Source organism: Malania oleifera, chromosome 6 (assembly GCF_029873635.1).
Source record: "Malania oleifera isolate guangnan ecotype guangnan chromosome 6, ASM2987363v1, whole genome shotgun sequence".
Classification (NCBI taxonomy): Eukaryota; Viridiplantae; Streptophyta; class Magnoliopsida; order Santalales; family Ximeniaceae; genus Malania; species Malania oleifera.
In genome coordinates, this window is record NC_080422.1 from 14,274,610 (window position 1) to 14,297,038 (window position 22,429).

The 22,429-nt window shown below is 36.7% G+C and overlaps 1 protein-coding gene across 3 annotated transcripts; it reads right to left on the reverse strand.

Moving 5' to 3' along the window:
- Positions 1-777: 777 nt before the first annotated feature.
- Positions 778-17,292, reverse strand: LOC131157759 (ras-related protein Rab7-like). 3 transcript variants are annotated; one of them, XM_058112120.1, is made up of 8 exons: positions 17,034-17,292; positions 16,754-16,846; positions 16,438-16,464; positions 16,234-16,333; positions 3,795-3,941; positions 3,627-3,707; positions 3,313-3,458; positions 778-1,022 (listed from the first exon to the last, which is right to left on the reverse strand). In XM_058112120.1, the coding sequence occupies exons 2-8, from the start codon at positions 16,804-16,806 to the stop codon at positions 953-955; spliced, it is 624 nt and encodes a 207-aa protein (XP_057968103.1). In that variant the 5' UTR covers positions 16,807-16,846; positions 17,034-17,292; the 3' UTR covers positions 778-952. The 3 variants fall into 3 exon arrangements, with proteins under 3 accessions (XP_057968103.1, XP_057968102.1, XP_057968101.1); XM_058112119.1 differs by having other exon boundaries at positions 16,754-16,921; XM_058112118.1 differs by having other exon boundaries at positions 16,754-17,270.
- Positions 17,293-22,429: the final 5,137 nt, after the last annotated feature.

Here is a 22,429-nt window from a genome sequence, read left to right on the forward strand (position 1 = left end):
AATAATTCTTGCAAAATATAAAAAGCACAGCCTAAAGCCTTTTAATATTTAGAATGAAGCTGAGCTACCAAAAAATTTACTTCTATGACTTATCATAACTGGTTTCACCAACTAGGTCCATCAAATCGGAGGTCTTCTCTTATTTACATTCGGTGGTCCTGGTGCTTACTCATCATCATTATATTTATATGTAAATGTTCTTATCAAAGTCCTTTTCTTTGCCCCTCTACCCAAATCAGATAAAGCAATCAATTATATTTTCCACAAATGCATCTAAAATGCCCTATTTCTGTGTGATGACACCTGTGCTATGCTTCCATCACATAATGGAATTGGATAAGAATGAAACGAAAAATTAAATGAACACACAAAGATAAAATGACATATTTCATTCCGTTCTTCCCTGCTACAGACGCATAGTCATGGTCGGAAATTGATTCTACCAAACCCTGTGTATATTTACACACAATTCATGGGGGCAGTTGAGCAATAAAACAGTGTTGCTTCTGTTCTATCATATAATAATTTTTTTTTTTGAATATTCAGACCTAAAGGACCTCACAATACAACAAAAGATATGATACTTTTGACAGTTTAGGATCTAGTTCTTAGTTTGTCAGTGCCATTTCCAGATTCTTACTTTTCCATTGGACAACAAATCCACCATTACTCAGGTTAAGCCACAATATTCTGCTCTGTGGATGAGCAGAACACAGCATTCGCAGCACAACAGCATTTACGAAAAATAAACAAGAGCAAAAGAATGCACATGGAAAATGTTTGGAATGGACAGATGATCAAATTATTTTTTATAATCCACTTATGATACAAATTGGAATTCCAGTGGCCTATAATTTTTTCAGTGTTACATTATAGAACGGGAAGATATGAATGGGGGAGATATATGGCAGTGGCAGTTTGATCAGAGAAACTGAGCTCACCACAACTCTTGCTAACATTCGCACCCTGAAGATCTATCCGGTCGCCCTCCACCCACAAAATCAATTGTATCAGGAAGATATCTGTTAGCATCAAGAACCAGAAACGCAGTGCAACCAATTAGCTCAGCATGAAATTAATTGTGTGCACCAACCTAATTTCACATCTAGATTTTTATTCAACTCAAGACTTAAAACAAGATGAGAAGCTCATAGAATAAAGATGAGGACCTCCCTAAGATTTTAAAAATCTCAGGGACCTCCCTAAAGTTCATAAAAAAAAAAAATGCATACCACAGTGAAGGTTTGTGGGATTTTTGTGCTTTTTTTCAAGACCTCGAGGGAGGTAAGTGTTTTTTGCCCGATAGAGAGCTAAAGCCAGCACTACAGTTCATTAACACAAGCCCACAAAAACTCATGATTTTATGGGGAGAACTATTATCCATGATGCTTTGCAGTTTGCAATCCTTATGTCAACTGCTTTTATACACTTCATTTTTCATTGACAAAAGTTACAAAACTGTTCGGTCTATCACATTAGTTAGGTAGAATCTAGGCCTAAATAATATTAGTGCCTCCCTAGAAACCCTGATGTCATCTGATGTCGAGGCCGCTGCGTAAAATAAAACTGGTGGTTGAAGGGGTGATTGATTACCATGATTTTTTTTCCCATTTTTTCCATTAAACTTGAATTTATCCCCTCACTTTCCTGTGTTCCCCAATTTCCTTTATCAACAAAAGGTCAGAGCCTTTCTCTCTGCTCAAATCCATCAAAAAACTCTTTCCTCCAATTCACTGGACCATAGTTGCCCCACCTAAAAAATCATCATCTTGGGCCACAATTTCCGCCTCAGGGGTTCTGGTGACGGCAGCAGACTGATGCATCATGTTGACACCACTGCTTGTACTTCCCCCCTGTTTCAAATAATCGACTGCGAGGTTTCCTCCCCCATGCTTACCATGCTTTTGGAAACAAGGCAAAGCTACAACATTCACTGGAGCTGCTAACAAGAACTCTAAATTTGACTTCTAAATTTGATGAACAAGACTAGGATTATGAGATGGCTGAGAAAATGATGTTAAATTTAGTGTGACTTCCTCATTTATAATTGTGCAATGCTCTAGGGACCACTGATAATAACCACTACATTATATGAACATAGACAGGGATTATTAGATGAGGGGGACAATATCAAATCCGGTGTGCTTTCCACATTTATAATTGTGGAATGTCCAGAGATAGAAATTATTTTTTAGTTCCTAGAGAATTTTGATTTGTTGACGATGTTCTGGAAAAGGGTGTTAGCAGATAGGAAGTCCTGTGCGAAAAACAGATTATGGATATCTTATGTAAGTAGCTTTCAGTTTTTGTTTATTTCTAGGTTTAAAACTTGCAGTCCTCTAACTCTTAAAACTACCTATGATTTCATTCTTGATTGGATTTGGGTTTTAAGCTTTCATGGTGATCTTCAGGGGAACAGACTGCCTTGAGCAAGCGAGAAGGGGATCCTCATATTGACACTCATCCTAATATGAGTAGGATAATCAAGCCTCAGTCAGTTCCAAAAATGTTATATAGACCTTTTCTATAAATGAAATTAAAATATACAAATTAAGAATAATTAATGTGTTTGGAATGACTTACGAAAGCAACTTATATAACTTTTGATCCTAATAAGCTACATTTTAAAACTAAAATTAAAGGTAAATTTTTTTTTTTAATTGTAAGTCACAGCTGTCACATAATTATTTTCATATTTTATTCCACACATATCTTAACAATTGTTTAATTGATAGTGTGCAAATTTGAAAACACTAGCATGAATCTCTAGTGTTTCACTTTTCCTTTTTTTGGGGGGCGAGGGGGGGGGGGGTGTTGAAGCCCAGACACTATACATAGTGGAAGTCTTATATGCCTCTAGGGCATCTTTAAAATTTAGAAGTTATATGAGAGAAAATTTAAATTCTAAAATTTTGTATTTCTTTTAGTGGTGATTCCTTTAGGGCACTATTGTAATGGGTCAGAGGCATAAGATCCATCTCTTGTATGTGATGAGAAATGCAATTTCTTTTGGACTCTTTACATGCAGATCATAGTTGTCATGGGTTTTATATACTATGATATATAGAATTCTTTAAGACTAATTCATCTTTGTGCATGAGTAAAGATTCCAATACATCATATATTAATTTTTATTTTTGGATTAATTCATATTTTAATACTAATGCACACATTATCTAAAATACGTAACATTAGCATACACTCTGTGCAAAAGAACAGGCTAACAAACTTGTGTGTGTGTGTGTGTGTGTGTGTCTAAAAGATAGTAAACTTGACAAAACTGAAAATTAAACAGGTTAAAGAAATACTCACGGTTCCTCTTCTGGTTCATTCTTGAGAGCATTTTTAGCTATACATTGGAAAGCGGCCTCCACATTAAATCCTTCTTTTGCAGAAGTCTCAAAATAAGGTATATTTCCCTTGGAGGCACACCATGCTTTTGCTTTCTTTTCTGAAATCTAGAAACCAAGGCAGAAGAGCAATATTTTGACAGTTAAAACAAAGAAAAGGCTAAACATGCATAAACAGAAAATAAATAACATTGGTCTCAGAAAACTTGTTAGTGGGAGGCTGTGGAAGCTACAAATGATAGAGAAGAGGAATGCTGCAGAGATGGAATTACTTACCACCCGGCTATTGCCTCCCTCAATATCTATCTTGTTTCCCAACACAACGAATGGGAAATTTTCAGGGTCAGGTGGGTTGGCCTGGACATCAAATCCATTAAGCATAAGCTTCAGTTACTGGTAAATCATTTTCAATAACCACAGCAGCTGATATGGGGCAATGATTACCTGAAGCAGAAATTCTTCCCGCCAATTGTTAAGATTCTCAAATGATTTCAAGACATTCACATCATACACTAGAACACAGCAGTCTGCGCCACGGTAAAAAGCCACACCAAGGCTTTGGAACCTTTCTTGCCCAGCTGTATCCCATATCTGATGAATGATCACAGAATATTAGTAATGCAGGACAAATAACAGAAAATTAGGAAATTTTGATTTAGGGTGAGAAGGAAACTGAGAATAAGCTAAGTTTTGCTAGAAATTAGGAATTCAAATCTGATTTATTGACAATTAATCAGAATAACTTAAAAGATAAAAATATAATCGTCGCACTAATAGGTTCTATGAATCACTCCTAGGACAATTAAGTCTCCCACTTTCTAGGGTTTCAGGTTTTGTAACAAACATAAATTCTTCATTCTATAATCTAGAAAAAAATCAGTACAAAGCTCATATATGCTCCTGGTACATTAATCCTAACAATAATCAATCTAAACCATCAGAACTAAACTATTCTTGACCATACAAATTGACTAGGTAAAATAAAATAAACTCCAAAAGAACTGAAAATAAGACTCAAAATATCCTAAATATAAGATCCATAAACCATAATGAAATAAAATAACCAAAAAATACCCTCATGATCAGTACTGCTGTAGTATATGTAAGCAGACCTTGCACTATAGTACTACAGTACTTCTATAGCACTTATGAAGAGTTGCTCAAATACTGTGAACAGTAATTGAACATTTCAATTAGACTCCCAAGTCGATCCTCCACCATGATCCTGCCAAATCAAATCTTTTGGTTGATAAATTTTCTCTTTGTTGAATACTGGCTGATTGCATCAACTAAAAATACCACATGCCATCCTCAAGATGGCAAGCCATGACTCAACGGCAAGGATGTTAAATCTAACCTGAAGGTTCAGAGGTTCAAATCACAGATATAGTCTCTCCAAGTGCAAATATAAGACTACATATATCATGCCCTCCTGAGAACCCAATGGCAAGGGAACCTTGGGCACTAGGTGTCGCACACACTTACACTCAATGTCCTCGAGATAAAAGTTTATCCAGTTTGTTCTATCTTTTAAGTGCTGAATGGAAGCTGCTTGGTTTCTTTAAGCATTTCCATTTCAAGTGCACAAACAGCAAAGATTCATGATTGTTTTAGAACACTTCACATTAATATGTTGATTTTTGCTAATGACTGCTGACTGCGTGTCATAACCCTGCTACAAAAAACCCTGCCCTCTTGTTATGTGTGAACTATTTAATGAGAAATTGACAATTCAAGAAATTTTCTCTCTAAAAGCTATGGTTACCAATTGACCTTTTGTTTTTCATGCAAGCCTGAAGCCCCCATTAAGAAATCTTGAAAGCAATATAGAAACTACTTGCAATGAAAAGGAGAAATTCTACTCTTATTTCTTATGGTGTGAAAGAAGAATATGATATAATTCTAATGATGAAGTTTGAAGCACTGCCATGAAGAAATCCTCAGCAATGACCATAAAAAAAAATATAATTCTAATGATGAAGTTTGGCAACTATCCACAGCTAGTTGATTCTAACAAAAGAAGAACGTGCAGTGGAATCAAAATATATCTTTGAAAGGAAGAAAATGTTGGTATTTTTTGTAAAGGTATTTCAAAAGCCTTTACTACTCTCCTCTAACAAGGGGTGTACAAAAATTACTGGGAAACCGAAACCAAACCGTTTAACATTTTTGTATAGTTTTTTGGTTTCGGTGTTCAGTTTCGGTTTTCCAATTTTAAAAAGCTAATTTTCGATTTCGGTTTCAATTATATAGGAAAATCAAACCGAATTATATATTTATATAAAAAATTTAGCCCAATTTATAATTCTTAAGTTATTAATTTTACAGTCCTCAATTATTTATAAAATTATATTTATGATAATATACACATATTTAACTATAGTAGAAGAGATGGAAGGATTTTATGCATGAGGATGAGGGCTTTTGTCCCATGTATTACTGATGTGGGACAAGATTCTCAAGGGATGATGCCCTCTAGCATTTCTGCTTATGTCCTTCCTATGTTTCCACTTAACTATGGCAGAAGAAAATGATTCACAAGTCTATTGTCAAAATCTTCGCCGCCAAGATAAAAAATTAGCGCATTATGCTCGCTGGACCTCTACACCTTCTAGTCCAAACCGTAAGCAATTGCGGCTGCCATCAGCTTGTTGATGATTCTCATCACATTAAGTCCCGCAATGGCACCGGCATCCTTCATCACCTCCTGCTGCGAATCATTGAAGTACGTTGGAACCATGATGATGGTGTTCTTCACGCTTTCACCCAAAAAGGTCTTGGCGATCTCCTTCATCTTGGTAAGTACCATGAAAGAAATCTCCTCTGCGGCAAACTTCTTCTCCTCACCTTTGTAAGTGATGACAATAATGTTGGGTCCAGCCCACATAAAAAAAATAAAAAAAGAGGCCCACATGCGTGGAAGCCCATTAGGGCAAATTTAAAGGAAGCAGCAGTGTGTGAGGTGCCACAACAGTGAAGAAAAAAAATTGTGTGGCAGTGTGTGAGGCAGCAGTAGTGTGGTGTGTAGTCTTCATCAACTCGACGATCAAAAGGTCTTTTGTGATCCAATTTTACTAAAATTTGGAGAACACGTTCGGGATTTGTCAAACTTTGATCTCGATGGCAGAGATCTGTTTCAGAGCTTTGGAGGACCTAATTTTGTAGTACTAACAGTAAGTGACTTCTTTCCACTCATTCTTATTTTATCGCGATTCTTTTGGAAATCTGTTTTTGCTCTAAGCTTGTGAGCATTTTTGGTGATTGTACTGCTATAATTTTTGCCTCTATTATGGTGAAAATTTTATTGGGTCTCATAAGCCCCGTGGTTTTTACCCTTCACATTGTAAGGGTTTTCCACATTAAAAATCGTGGTGTTCCTATTGTGGTGTGTGATTTATTATTATTGTTGGTTGGTTATTTTTGCTCGTCATAGATTTAATTTTTGGGAAAGATTTATCTGCTGTGCTAGTTGTCTTGTTACTTTCCCAACAAGTGGTATCAGAGCTCGGTTCATATAAAATATGGAAGACAACTTCGGTACTATGTGCAAGCTCACAACTTCAAATTATTCAATTTGGAAACCAAAGATGGAGGATATTCCTTATTATAAGGATTTATTTGATCTGATTGAGTTGGGTAGCGATAAGCCAAAAAAACAAACTAAAACTGATTGGAAGAAAATGCATAGGAAAGCAGTTGGCATAATCAGACAGTGGGTGGATAATAGTGTTTTTCATCATGTGGCTCAAGAGACAAATGCCTAAATACTTTGAAAGAAGTTGGAGAGTCTTTATGAGACAAAGACTGCTCACAACAAAGCTTTTGCAATCAGAAAGCTTGTAAATTTGAAACTTAGAGAAGGAAAATTTGTTACTGAGCATTCGAGGGATTTCCAGAATTTGGTAAACCAATTAACCAACATGAAGATAATTTTAGATGATGAACTACAAGCTTTGTTGTTATTAAGTTCTTTACCAGATAGTTGGGAGACGCTCGTAGTACATTTTAGCAACTCAGCCCCAAACGGTGCGTTGACCCTGTCCTTTGTTTAAGATAGCTTGTTTAATGAAGAGACCAGAAGGAAAGAAATGGATACAGATAATACCCAGGTACTTGTTACAGAAGATAGGGGGAGAAACCGATACAAAAATGAAAGGGGTAGAAGTAAAAGTAGAAGCAACTCAAGGTTAAGATTTAAAAATCTTGAGTGTCATTATTGTGGTAAAAATGGTCATATCAAGAAATACTGTTATAAGTGGAAGAGAGAAAATAAAAGTAACAATGACAAGCAAGAAAAGAAGGATTAGGATAATAATGATCGTGCTGCCACTACTGTTGGAGATGATTTGGTTCTTGTTTATGATGATAAAGTAATTAGTGTTGTCTGTAATGAAATTAGTTGGGTGGTTGACAACGGTGCCTCTTTTCACGTGTCATCAAAGAAGGATTTCTTCAGTTCATATACTTCCAGTGACTTTGGAGTTTTGAAGATGGGAAACGATGTTGTGGTACCGATATTTGGCACTGGAACTGTTTGCTTAAAGAGCAACAATGGAACAGAATTGATACTCAATAATGTTAGGCATGCTCCTAGTGTTCGTCTGCATTTGATCTCAGCTGGAAGACTTGATGATGATGGATATTGCAACTTCTTTGGTAATGGACAATGGAGACTTACCAGAGGAAATTTAATTGTGGTCCAAGATAACAAATTTTCTAATTTATATTTTATGAATGCTTCTATATGCTTGAATTTTGTGAATGCAGTTGATAGCGATATCACATCAGAGTTATGACACTAGCGACTCAGTCACATAAGTGAGAAAGGACTCGATTGCTTAGCCAAGAAAAATTTACTGTCAGGCTTAAATAGTGCAAAACTAAAAAAAATGTGTTCACTGTTTGATCAAGAAGCATAAAATGGTTTCATTTAAGAGTCATCCACCTTCCAGAAAAATAGAGTTCTTTGAGTTGATTCATTCAGATGTTTGTGGCCCAATGAAGGTAAGGACACTTCGTGGTGCACTTTATTTTGTTACTTTTATTGATGATCATTCAAGAAAGCTTTGGATTTATGGTTTGAAATCCAAAGATCAGGAGCTTAATATGTTTAAAGATTTTCAGGCTTTAGTTGAAAGAGAAATAGGAAAGAAGATAAAATGCATTCACACTGATAATGGTGGCGAGTATTGAGGTCCATTTGATGTGTATTGTAGACAATAGGGCATCCGACATCAAAAGACATCTCATAAGATTCCTTAATTGAATGGTGTGATAAAAGGATGAACAGAACATTGGTAGAGGGCATAGTAGTTAAAAGAGCGCCTAGGCGCAAGGCGTAGAGAGGCGAGGAGGCTAGCGCCTCATACCATGCGAGGCGAGGCGACCTGCAAGAGGCGCAGTGAGGCAAGATGAGGCGCAAAGAGGTGACAAGCGCAGTGAGGCGCGCCTTGAAAAATTTGAGTCTATTAAATGAAAGAAATAGTCAGAGCCAGAGTCGTAGCCCTCATTCGACTCGAACAAATAGGAGCCCTAGCCCTCTTCGACCCTTTGAAGCCTCACGACCCTTTGCGACTTCATCTTGCACATTTGAACAAGCAGGAGCTTTCGCGAGCCTTCGAAGCAGCAGCCTAAGTTCGTCTACAAGCCTTCAAACCAGCCAAAAACCTTTGTGAGCTCGTCTTCGAGCCTTTGAACTAGCACCGTGAGTTCGTCTTCGATTTCGAACCAGCACGAGTCGCACAACCCTTCGCGACCTCATCTTCCACATTTCAAACCAGCAGGAACCTTCACGAGTTCGTCTGCGAGGCTTCGAACCAGCCATGAGTTCATCACGTCGTCTTCGACATTTCGAACCAGCAACGAGTACGTCTTCTTCTTCTTCTTCTTTCTGCTGCCTGCGTACTGCTGCCTGTTTGCATTTTGCTTATGTCACGTGGGGGTGATGGTGGATTTCGGTCACGTAACCCCCGAAATCAACGGATCACAATGGATTTCAAGCTTCTACCGTCTTCTTAGGATTGGATTTCGGATACAGCTTGCTCTAAAGAATGAGCCCAAAAAAGAAAAAAGGATTTTCAAAAGGTTAATGTTTAAATAATTCTTATATGATCAAAAATTCTGTACCACTCATTAAAATAATATATATTCACTCTCCCCATAGTATTTTCAAGAAAGTTTTGATATATCAAATGTGACAATTTAAGCTTAATTTTGATATTAAATTTTATGAGTATTATTTTAAATCATTAAAATCACTTTAATACAAATTCAAGTCGTGATTATTGTATAGTCAAATCTTCAATTATAATTATTGCTGCTAAAATTTATCTAAGAGAATTTGGATCAATTATAATATTGATCACATGCGAAAATTAAAAGAGAAATGACTTAAGGGACGCAAGTTGTACTTTGAAGAATCGCTTCAATGCTTAAATCAAGGAAATCTTTTAAACCAGTGTCTCTCCCATGCAAACTATATTTTATTGTACTCTTTTTTTTTTATACTTTGAAATCTTTTATTGTAATTGTACTCTTTTCTTTTGATGTTGAACTATGTTGAATTGTCCTGGCAATTTTATTAAATTTTCAATTTTGTTATTGAATGTTTTGATATTTTAAATTCTAATATTACTAGATATCAATTACCCCAAATAGTTATTTTACACTATTTTAATAATTGTGCGCCTCACCTTTGTGAGGTGCACGCTTTCGCCTCGCACCTCGGCTTCAAATACCCTTTGCGCCTCGGCTTGCCTCGTGCCTCTGACTACTATGGTAGAGAGAGTCAAATGTTTGCTTTCAGAAGCAAAACTACCTAGATCATTTTGGGGTAAGGCATTATATACTATTGTTCATGTAATTAACTTGTCTCCTACTGTTGCACTGCGGACTGATGTCCCTGACAGAATCTGGTATGAAAAGAATGTTTCCTATGACCATCTACGTGTGTTTGGCTGCAAAGCCTTTGTTCATATGCCTAAAGATGAAAGGTCCAAGTTAGATGTCAAGGCAAGGCAGTGCATTTTTATTAGGTATGGTCAAGATGAGTTTGGCTACAGGTTTTATGATCCAGTGAAAAAGAAACTTGTGAGAAGTCATGATGTAGTCTTCATGGAAGATCAAACCATTGACGACATTGGCAAGATAGAAAATTCTCAGTTTCAAGATAGTGATGGCTCACTTGACTTGGATCTGATTCCTTCTAAAAATTTTCTTGATATAGTTGAGATTGGCAATCAGTATGATACAGAGGCAGATGTTCAGAATAATCATGTGGTGGAAGATCACGAAACTGTTGATAAGGAAGGTACTTCGACTATTGAACTACCTACAGCTTCGCTCAAGAGGTCTACCAGAGACCGACAGCCCTCCATGAGATATCCTATAGATTAGTATGTTCTTCTAACTAATGAGGGAGAACCAGAGTGTTATGAAGAAGTCATTGAAAGTGACCAGAAGCAACAATGGTTTAATGTAATGAAAGATGAAATGAAATCTCTGCATGACAACCACACTTTTGAGCTGGTAAAATTACCTAAAGGTAAGAGAGCTTTGAAATATCGGTGGATCTATAGATTAAAACAAAAAGAGAATTCTTCACTCCCACGGTACAAAGCTAGATTAGTTGTCAAAGGCTTTAGTCAGAAAAAGAGGATTGATTTTGGGGAGATTTTCTCACCGGTAGTGAAAATGTCGTCAATTCGTGTTGTTTTGGACTTGGCTGCTAGTCTTGACTTGGAGGTTGAGCAGATGGATGTGAAAACTACTTTCCTCCATGGCGATCTCGAGGAAGAAATTTATATGAACCAGCCTGAGGGTTTTGTGGTGAAAGGTAAGGAGAATTATGTTTGCAGATTAAAGAAGAGCTTGTATGGCCCTGAACAAGCTCCTAGACAGTGGCATAAGAAGTTTAAGTCTGTCGTGGTTCAACAAGGCTACAGGAAGACGACTTCAGACCATTGTGTATTTGTTAAAAAATTCTCTAATGATGATTTCATTATTCTGTTGCTTTATGTTGATGACATGCTCATTATTGGTCACAACACTTTTAGAATTGACAGGTTAAAGCATGTGTTGAGCAAGTCTTTTGCCATGAAAGACTTGAGATCAGCGAAACAGATTCTTGGCATAAAAATCTCACGTGACAAACGTGCTAAGAAGTTATGGCTATCTCAGGAAAAGTATATTGAGAAGGTACTTGAACAGTTCAACGGTTTCACATGGAAAAAGTCAAAGTGGTAAGTACTCCTCTTGCTACACATTTCAAGTTAAGTAATAAATAGTCTCCTTCTAATGATGAAGAAAAGAGAGACATGGAAACTATTCCATATGCATCTGCAGTTGGTAGTTTAATGTATGTCATGGTTTGCACAAGGCCAGATTTAGCTCATGCAGTTGGTGTAGTTAGTAGATTTCTCTCTAATCCAGGCAGAGAGTATTGGAATGCTGTGAAATGGATTATGAGGTATCTCCGTGATACAACTGATTTGAAACTCTGTTTTGGTTCTGAAAAACCTATTATAGTTAGCTATACAGATTCAGACATGGCTAGAGATTCAGACTCGAGGAAATCTACTTCAAGTTATTTGATTACCTTTGCAAGGGGAGTTGTGTCTTGGCAATCCAGTATGCAGAAATGTGTTACTTTGTCCACTACAGAAGCTAAGTTCATTGCAGCTACTGAAGCATGCAAAGAGTTATTGTGGATAAGGAAATTGGTTCATGAACTTGGATTCACTTGGAAGAGGTATGTGTTATTTTGTGATAACCAAAGTGTTATTCATCTTAGTAAGAATTTAACCTTTCATGGTAAATCAAAGCATATTAATGTGAGATATCATTGGATTCGAGATGTTTTGGATTCTAATTTTCTTGAACTTGAGAAGATCCACACTGATAAGAATGCTGCTGATATGATAACAAAGGTGGTGCCTCGTGCGAAGCTAGAGTTGTGTGCCGAGGCAGCCGGTATCAAAATTGTTTGATAATCCTAATGAATGTCTCCTTCCTCTTATGGGCTGGAGGGGAAGATTTGTTGGATCCAGCCCATATAAAATAATAAAATAAAATAAAAAAAGAGGCCCATGTGCGTGGAAGCCCATTAGGGCAAATTTAAAGGAGGCAGCAGTGTGTGAGGCACCGCAACAATGAAGAAAAAAAATTGTGTGGCAGTGTGTGAGGCAGCAGCAGTGTGGTGTGCAGTCTTCATCAACTCAACAATCGGAAGGTATTTTGTAATTCGATTTTGCTAAAATTTGGCAAGCATGTTTGGGATTTGTCGACCTTCCATCTGGACAGTGGAGATCTGTTTCAGAGCTTTGGAGGACCTGATCTTGTAGTACTGACAGTAACTACGTTCGGGGGACTTCTTTCCACTCATTCTTATTTTATCGCAATTCTTTTGGGAATCTTTTTTTGCTCTAAGTTTGTGAGCATTTTTTTGTGATTATACTACTGTAATTTTTACCTCTATTATAGTGGAAATTTTATTGGGTCTCATAAGCCCCGTGGTTTTTACCCTTCACATTAGAGGGGTTTTCCACGTTAAAAATCGTGGTGTTCCTATTGTGGTGTGCGATTTATTATTATTGTTGGTTGGTTATTTTTGCTCGTCACAGATTTAATTTTTGGGAAAGATTTATCCGTTGTGCTAGTTGTCATGTTACTTTCCCAATAAATAATAGGCTTGTCACCGAGACCTGCAACCACGTTGAACAGAAAGAGCTTCATGTCGTTTTGAACCAAGGGATACGAGAATAAGTGGCCAATGAGATGCGTGGCATTGAAGATGGTCTTGGAGGGGTTCATGACAACCTGATTATTGGCTGCATCACCGATCAATCGTTTGGTGTTGGTGAAGCCAACATAGGAAGGTTATGATCTCTATGCAGTCATTCTGCCATACCCCCATGGAGCTGTAGGTGGTGTCAAGGTCGATCCCAATGACCTTTCCATGATATTCTGACGCCATTGATGGAGCTTCTGCAAGAAACTTCAAAGGACTTGAAAAACAGAGCATAGAATTTGAGTGGGTATGCTTTTACTGAGGTGATTTCAGAATTGCAGTATTTGATTCGACTTGTTCTGGGTTGGAAATCGGAGGTTGAGGAGAGTATATATCTGGGTTTTCAAGGGAGTGCAGCAACTTCCATAGGTGTTTGGAATTTAGATCCTTCTCTTGGGTTTTTTTGACAATGGCTTGATGCCCATGTACCACATCGGCTGGCATGTAATTTGGGGAGCCTTCTCAACTCATAAGGCATGCCTCCTCTCCCTACTTCACATTATCTGGGCTGCAATACAATTCAAGCTGCTGCTTGGCCCTCACTAATAAAGGCCCGTTTAACAATTTAAAATTTGAAATGGGCATTGAACAGTATCTTTATTGTGGTAAGGATCAGTTTGGTTAAAACCGACACCAAACCGAAGAATCGATTTTTCTTTAAACTGAACTGTCGGTTTATGGTTCAATAACAGTTTTCAATTATGAGAACCGATATGTTTCAATTTGGTGTTTAGCTTTGGGTAAAACCGAACTGAAAAAAAACCGAGTACACCCCTACCACCAACAGTTGTTTAAATATTTTATTTAGTTTTATTGATCATTATAAAACAGTTTTCACAGTTGTTGTTAACCTTTTTTGTGACTGTCTTTTGACACTTTTTACCGTTTTATGACCATTCTGAATTTAATTGTTTGTGTATATATATATATATATATATATTGATAAGAACAAAACTACTAGTGCTTCTTCTTCCTTGCAAATTCCTGTAACTGAAATTTTCTTTTATCATTGATCCAATCATGATCTATTTCCTACCGTCATCATTGAAATATATCTATTTGGGTTAACCAAACCACGCTATTCCTATCCCCCAATTGGTGAGTGCATGCCAATTGAAAGGTTGTTGTATCCTGGGGGTAGACGTCAACCAGTCTTCTACACCATATTAGAGGAGCAAAATCTTCCCTAAGGGCACTAGGGCAGTGCTATGCACACCTCAACTGATAAGTTTTTCAATTTTATTTATCACATCCTATTTTCAGATCCGACTTTTCCAACAAAAAATGCATTAGAAGCTAAAACACAACAAGGGAAAGAAAGCAGTTTCTGCTGTGTTACGTATCTTACCATTTCTTTCAGATAAACCCTTGATGGTTTCTCCAAAATTTATATCTGATTTAAGCTTTTAATTGTTGGGAAATCAAAACCCTCCACACTGTGAACAGAATGGCCAAGGTAAAATATCCATTAACATAAATATAACTACAGAAAAATTTATTTCTTACAAAAACAATGCAAGAAAGAAAGTTAGATTTCTTTAGGGAGTCATATCACACTTACTAGTGCTTGTCGCACAAGTATTCTCAAATATTTCATAACTCTTTTAAAGATTCCTCTCAGTGTAGCTTAACAGTTAAAGAGGATTGTAAGAGATTTATTTGGCCAACACGAGGTCGAGTGACAATAATAATTTAGATATTTGGTAGGAGGTCTACATCAAAAGGAGATCTAGGTCTTGGGAATTTGGTATCTAAAAATTTAACTCTAGCACTAGTGGGTGTTCTGCTTATAAGCAGTCTCTCTTCGTCAAGGTTATAAAAAGTATGGTCTTTATTGCAATAGGTGGAACATTATAGGAATTTTTTATGCTAGTCATGCAAGTTCCTGGAAGTTTGTTTCTTAGATATCTTAATTGTTCCTTCCTTTTACTAGTTATAGAATTCACAATGGAAATGCTATTAATTTTTGGGAGGATCCCTGAGTTCACGGTACTTCTCAGATTTGGCTCCTCGTCTATTCAGAATTTTGTCGCTAGATGAATGCTCCAATTGCCACTTCTTATTCCTTATAGAGTAGCTCTCCTTCTTGAGATTTCCATTTCTTTCAGAATCTTAATGAGAGAGAATTAGACATGCTTGTTGATTTGGTCAGTTGTGGATTCTTTTGTTCCCCATCTAAGGAGTAATGCTCCCATTTTGCTTGAGGACAATTCTCAAAACATTTTCCTCTAAATATTTCCTATTGCATTTTTTGAAATCTCCAATCCCTTATCACTTCCCTGTGCACAAATTAATTTGGAAGTGAGAAGACCTACGAAAGTTATCAAGTCCAAATATTTCTATGATGTGCCTAGCTTACAATGAGACAACTAAACATCTTTTCCTTCAGCGTCATGGCTAGGCAGCTTTGGAGCAGGTTCTCTTCTTCAATGGGTGAGGCTTGGGTGGTTCCACAAGTAATGGATGGTTTCTTTATGGCGAAGGTTTGGGGATTTTCAGCAGAAGCAAGAAGGGGAAAATATTGTGGAATTGTGCTATGATAGCTGTTTTTTGGACCTTGTGGAAGGAGGAATGCTAGGATCTTCACATATCAAATCAATCTGTCCTTTTTGCCAAGGGATGGAATTGTGTTGTTTGCTTCCCTAAAGCTTTAGCTTCAGGGATGTTTTGGGCTGTCTCATTGACTGACTTGCAAAGTAATCTGCTCATCTGTAATTGACATTGAAGTTTCTTTAGTTGGAGGACACCTTGTCCTCTAACTTCTGTTTTGTTGCTTATTTGGTCAAACAAATTCTTCCTATATCTAAAAAAAAATATCCAACAAAGGAACCATTTCTGTCAAAGCAAGCACATCCTGATGCAAGTAAGACTTCTGAATGCCCAGCTCCAACACAATTAGCTATAGGCACAGCATTTTTCACTCAAATAAACAATGAAACATTATAACGTCACGTTTATGCAAATAGCCATTAATGCAATATACAATACCAATTCAACAACAATGTCTTCCTTTATGAACTTGCAGAAGGAGCCATATAGTACCGCACAGAAAATATTCAATTCAAGAAATATGTCATATGACCAGTGCTCTCTGACCTGCAATGTGAACAACCTATCTTCAAACTGAACTTCTTTCGTTAAAAAATCCGCTCCAATGGTAGCTTTGTACTGATTACTAAACTTACGATTCACATACCTAAAAACAATTATTAAGCATTATCAAGCACCATACCACCCAATAAACAAACAAAAAAGTTAAAACCAAAAAAATGCAAAATAAACATAGGATATTGAAGTTACTGATTCATCAGAGATGTCTTCCCGACCCTGCAAAAAAAGGACAAACAAATCAGCACATAATACAACATAATTAACCAAAGAAATTTTTTGAAATTGGCATTTAATAAAATTGAAAAAAATTCTTCTCTCTTTCGTTAATTCATTGCAGCGTTTGTTTGCTGAGAAAGCGAACGAACAGAAAAGAAAAGAGGGGGGAAATTGAACCTCAGATATGTTACTCTTGAGCATTTTCAACCTTTTCTTTTTCCTATGCATCTTTTCCTTTCCTTTCGTCAAATTTCTCAGCAAACAAACAAAAGGAAGAGGAGAAACATACCCACTATCCCCGAGGATAATGACCTTCAAAAGCATTCGCCTACGAGAAGCCATGTATCAAAAGCTCACAAAAATCCCAGAAAATATAATGTTCCTGAGACGAAATGGAATAGAAATTCAGAGCGAAGAATGATAGATACCGCCGAGAATTGATCAACAACAGAAGTTCCTGGAGAGAGAGAGAGAAAATGAGAGAGGCAGAAAATCTCCAGCTTTTGTGGAGGAGACCAAAAATAGAATGAAATGGCCAAATGGGGATGGTCAATGGAATCCTAAAATACCAGCTCCATCCATTAGACACCCGGGAAAGATAGTGTTTATGGGTCTTCGGGTTTGCTGCGAGAGCTATTGTTTTGGGTCACATTTGCAATTCAGTCATTGCTTTCCCCCTAATTGAGGTCTGGTTTGGTGAGAGGTACCAATTCTGAATTACCCCACACCAATGCTCAAACCATCAATTTCACTCATGGAAATCTCTCTCTCTCTCTCTCTCTCTCTCTCTCTCTCGTGGAGATCCCTTGCCCACAATCATGACTAAGTGAGAGAGGACCTAAAAGGGTCTCCTTATTTACACTGATAAATGCAAGTTTTGAAAAGGGGATAAAAAACTCCACTACCACGGGTAAAATTATAAAATGATTTGTAACTGGTTTTATATAAAATATCTGTCTTCTCTTTTATCTCTCATTTTCTTTATATATACCTTACTTACTTCAAGCATACAAGTGAGTATATAAGCATACAAAGATATGTATTTCAAATGTGCAGGGTAGGGTGCCCTTTTATAGAACAATATGAATAAGAAGGCATTTATTGGGGTGGAAAAATCGAAGTGGTGGAAGATGGGGTGACATTCACATTTTTCATAACACTCCCCATTGAATGTCACTCATATATTAATTCTTTCTATTAAGATCTTTAAGATGTCTCATTTCGATGAGATGAACTAATTTCTTGAAATGTAGTAGGCAAAACTTTGGTAAACAAATCTGCTAGATTATCACTTATCGGATCTACTGAACATCTAGATTATCACTCATATATTAATTCATTCTACTAAGATCTTTAAGATGTCTCATTCCGATGAGATGAACTAATTTCTTGAAATGTAGTAAGTAAAGTTTTGGTAAACAAATCTGCTAGATTATCACTTGATCGAATCTACTGAACATTTATATTACCATTCTTCTAAAGTTCATGTGTATAGAAGAATTTTCGAAAAATATGTTTTGTTCTGTCACCCTTTATGTATTCTCCTCTCAGTTGAGTTGTACATGCAACATTGTCTTCATACACAACTGTTGGAATATTTTGATTGATTGAAGACCATAATTTTCTTGTATATGAGAAATCATTGATCTGAACCACACGCATTCTCTATTAGTTTCATGGATAGTTAGTATTTCCAAATGATTGGAGAATATTATTGTAATTGTCTGCTTTACTCTTAAATAACATTGAATTTGTTTGATTTCATTCCAATGTTGCCGAGTAAAAGCAGAGTTATATCTTACTAGTACATTTACAGCAAATGCAATGTTAGATCTTGTACAATTTGCCAAATATATCAAAAAGCTGACAACACTTAAATATGGTACTTCAGGACCAAGTAACTCCTCCCCCTTATCATAAGGCTTAAATATGGTACTTCGGGACTAAGTAATTTCTCCTCCTCATCATGAAGTCTGTTGGCTCGAGAGTAGAGTTTAGATGGGGGTGAATGGACTATTTTGCGTATTTAGACTTTCCTCTACAAAATAAAATTCTTGGCAAGATACAAGCAATTATATCACAATATATGAAATTTAAATCATGCACAAGATATGAAATAAAGAGTAAAGAGTGGAGAAACTTAACACCGATATTTTGACGTGGTTCGACACCAAGCTTACGACCACGCCTTGAGACCAACTCAAGGATTCCACAATCCACTATAAAACTCCTTCACCGGCAGACAAGCCTTACAATAAGAGAACAAATCCCTCAACACTCACCAAGAGCCTTCACACGGGAATAAAGACAAGACAAAATTTTACGTGGTTTGGCCATGCCTACTCCATAAGTGGATGGGATCAAAAACTTCACTATCACGAGTAAAATTATAAGATGACCTGGAACCGGCCTTGTATAAAATATCTATCTTCTCTTTATCTCTCCTCTTCTTTCTATATACCTTACTCACTTCAAGCATGCAAGTGAGTATATAAACATGCAAAGATATATATTTCAAATGTGAGGGGTAGGGTGCCCTTTTATAGGGCAATATAGATAACAAGGCATTTATTGGGGTGGAAAAATGGAAGTGGTGGAAGATGGGGTGACATTCACATTTTTCATAACACTCCCCATTGGATGTCACTCACATGTTAACTCCTTCTACTAAGATCTTTAAGATGTCTCATTCCGATGAGATGAACCAATTTCTTGAATTGCAATAGGCAAAGTTTTGGTAAACAAATTTTCTAGATTATCACTTGATCGAATCTACTGAACATCTATAGCACCATTCTTCTAAAGTTTAAGTATTTTGAAAAATTTTCGAGAGATATGCATTGTTTTGTCACCCTTTATGTATCCTTCTCTCAGTTAAACTATACATGCGGCGTTGTCTTCATACAAAACTGTTGGAATATCCTTGATTGATTGAAGACCATAATTTTCTTGTATATGAGAAATCATTGATCTGAGCTACACGCATTCTCTATTAATTTCATGAATAGCTAGTATTGGAGGATATTGTTGTAATCGTCTACTTTACTCTCAAATATCATTGAATGTGTTTGATTTCATTCCAATTTCGCCGAGTAAAAGCAGAGTTATATCTTGCTAGTACATTTACAGCAAATGTAATGTCGAGTCTTGTACAATTTTCCAGATATATCAAAAGGCCGAAAAACTTAAATAAGGTACTTCAGGACCAGGTAATTCCTCCCCCTTATCATAAAGCTTAAATATGGTACTTTAGGGTTAAGTAATTCCTCCCCTACATCATGAGGTCTGTTGGCCCGAGAGTAGAGTCTAGATGGGGGGTGAATGGACTATATTGCGTATTTAGGCTTTCCTCTGCAAAATAAAATTCTTGACAAGATAAAAGCAATTATATCACAATAAATAAAATTTAAATCATGCACAAGATATGAAATAAAGAGTAAAGAGTGGAGAAGCTTAACACCAATATTTTGACGTGGTTTGGCACCAAGCCTACGTCCATGCCTTAAGACAAACTCAAGGATTCCACAATCCACTATAAAACTCCTTCACTGGCGAAGAAGCCTTACAACGAGAGAACAAATCCTTCAACGCTTACCAAGAGCCTTCACACGAGAACAAATCCCACAATGCTCACCAAGAGCCGCAAGGTTCACCAAGGAGCCTTGCAATTTTGGTTTACCAAGAACCTTCACCAATTGGTTCACAAAGAACCTTTTGCAACAAGAAGATGAATTACAAAATGATGCTCCTTTAATTTTAGGTGATATCAAATACAATACAACCTCACACTATTGTTTCAAGTAATGAATCAAACAAGATTAAAGAGCAAATGAGAAATTGAGCACTTGCTATGAAGAACTAAAATGCAAAATGCATAGGTTTTGTATTCAAAGGATGTTAATCACTAAACTCATGTAAAAATCTTCAAAACCATGTGTAATCAAGCCTAAAGACTTGTATTTATAGCCAAATGCATGAGCTAACTGTTATCAGAATGTTGGGAGTGAATCCCATTTGAATGGCTCAAGAACTAGTCGTTTTCTTGCCAGTTAGTTTCAGGGCTCAATGCAAATCATCGACGAGTTGACTTTAATCGTCGATGAGTTGCCCTCAGTCGTTGATGAATTACCCCAATTCATCAACGAGTTCCCTAGGCAGAAAACTCATTTAGATATTGGAAAAATTCATCGACAAGTTGCTCTAATTTGTCGACGAGTTCCCCCAATTCGTCGACGATTCACCCATATTCGTTGAAAATTTGATTGGGCAGAAACTCACTTTGGTTACTGGCCTAATTAGTCGACAAATAAACCCAATTAGTCGATGATTTTCCCTGTTTTTCATACCAATATGCCTTTTAATGAATTAATCCAATCTTGGACAGAAGTATATGAAAGATATTAAAGCCAATGATAGTTTATACTTGTCCTTATGAAGTTTTTATTAATTATAAGATATCTTGTTTATGAAAACGCATTTGAAAGATCATTTTGATATCTTATACACTAGTATGTCCTTTATAAAAATATACTTGACTTTCTTGAGACTTTAGGACATAAAACTTGTTTTGACAAAATCAGGACTAAGTGTATAAATGTTCATAATACCATGATGTTGAAAACTTGTCCCTTGTGAAAACAAATTTTGATTATAGAATTCTTTTGTCAAACTCTTCGATTTATCTTTGAAAAACTATGAATATTGAGTTTGTGACTTAGTGAAATTGGTAGGCTCGCCAAGGCTTGGGTCCTTAACTATCAAAAATAATATTTTTATAACCTAACTATCCCAAGTTTTGTAGAAAGTGGGTAAGTTGGGTGTCGATCCTTAGGGACTTGAAGTGCAGTGATTAAACCTCTTCCAAATCAGTTTATTACGGCCTTGCTATGAAAAAGAAGTAAAAGGTGGTATTTTTCAATGGATGATATATAACCAACTACGGGAAAGCAATTAAATGAAAGCAAGTAAATCTATACTACTGGAAAGCGAGCAAATCTCTATGTTACCCTACTCCTACAAAGCGATGTTGAGGTCGGAATCAGATGCTGGACGCCATGCTTCTAACTATGCTCATCCACACTTCCATAGAAGTACTTGTTAGTTGTCCCAGCCCAGGAGTATGTAGTCCAGAGGGGGGGGTTGAATGGACTCTTTTGTGAATTACAAACTTTCTCTAAAAAATAAAACACTAGGAAAGATGCAAGCAATTATATCACAATATATGAAATTTAAATCATACACAAGACAAATAATAAAGAGTATAGGGAGAGAAAATCAACACCGGTATTTTTACATGGTTTGGCACCAAACCTACATCCACGCCTTAAGACCAACTCAAGGATTCCACTGTATGATCTCCTTCACTGGCGCAGAAGCCTTACAACTCAGGAACAAATCCCTCCCGCTCACCAAGAGCCTCTTCGGTTCACAAAGAACCTTCACCAAACGGTCCATAAAGAACCTTACAAGAAGATGATGGAAATATAATATGATGCTCCTCAAATGAGAAAATATTAAATACAAAGCAAACCTCACACTATCTCTCAAGTAATGAATCAAACACAATTAAAGAGCAAGAGAAAATGAGCACTTGTGAATGAAGAACAACAATGCAAAGTGCTAGGTGCTTAGGTTTTGGTGTAAAAAGATATTTTTCACTAAGAATGATCAAAAGCCTTCAAAACCATGTTAATACATGTCTAATAGCTTGTATTTATAGCCCAAGAGCCTTAAGAGCCGTTAACCAGCTGTTGGGGGGAAGAAAAGATATTTTATTTGGTAAACTAGCCGTTTTTCGCCTGTTAGCGTCATTTTGCCCATTGGACTCGTCGACTAGGCCCCTACACTCGTCGATTAATCATATATTGCAACTCGTCGATGAATCCCCTGTGTTCGTCAACGAGGTCCCTGAATTAGAAAAAGTTATCAACGTGAAAGTTGTGGCATTTTGTCTTGACACCAAGAT

What these genes read in the sequence shown, in the direction of transcription:
- LOC131157759 (XM_058112120.1), bottom strand. Translation starts at nt 16,806, where the DNA reads ATGGCTTCTCGTAGGCGAATGCTTTTGAAGGTCATTATCCTCGGGGAT. An exon ending in ATTATCCTCGGGGATAGTGG is followed by an intron (nt 16,465 to 16,753) that starts GTATGTTTCTCC and finishes CTTTTTTTGCAG; the next exon opens with GGTCGGGAAGACATCTCTGA. An exon ending in AGGGAGGCAATAGCCGGGTG is followed by an intron (nt 3,459 to 3,626) that starts GTAAGTAATTCC and finishes CTTGGTTTCTAG; the next exon opens with ATTTCAGAAAAGAAAGCAAA.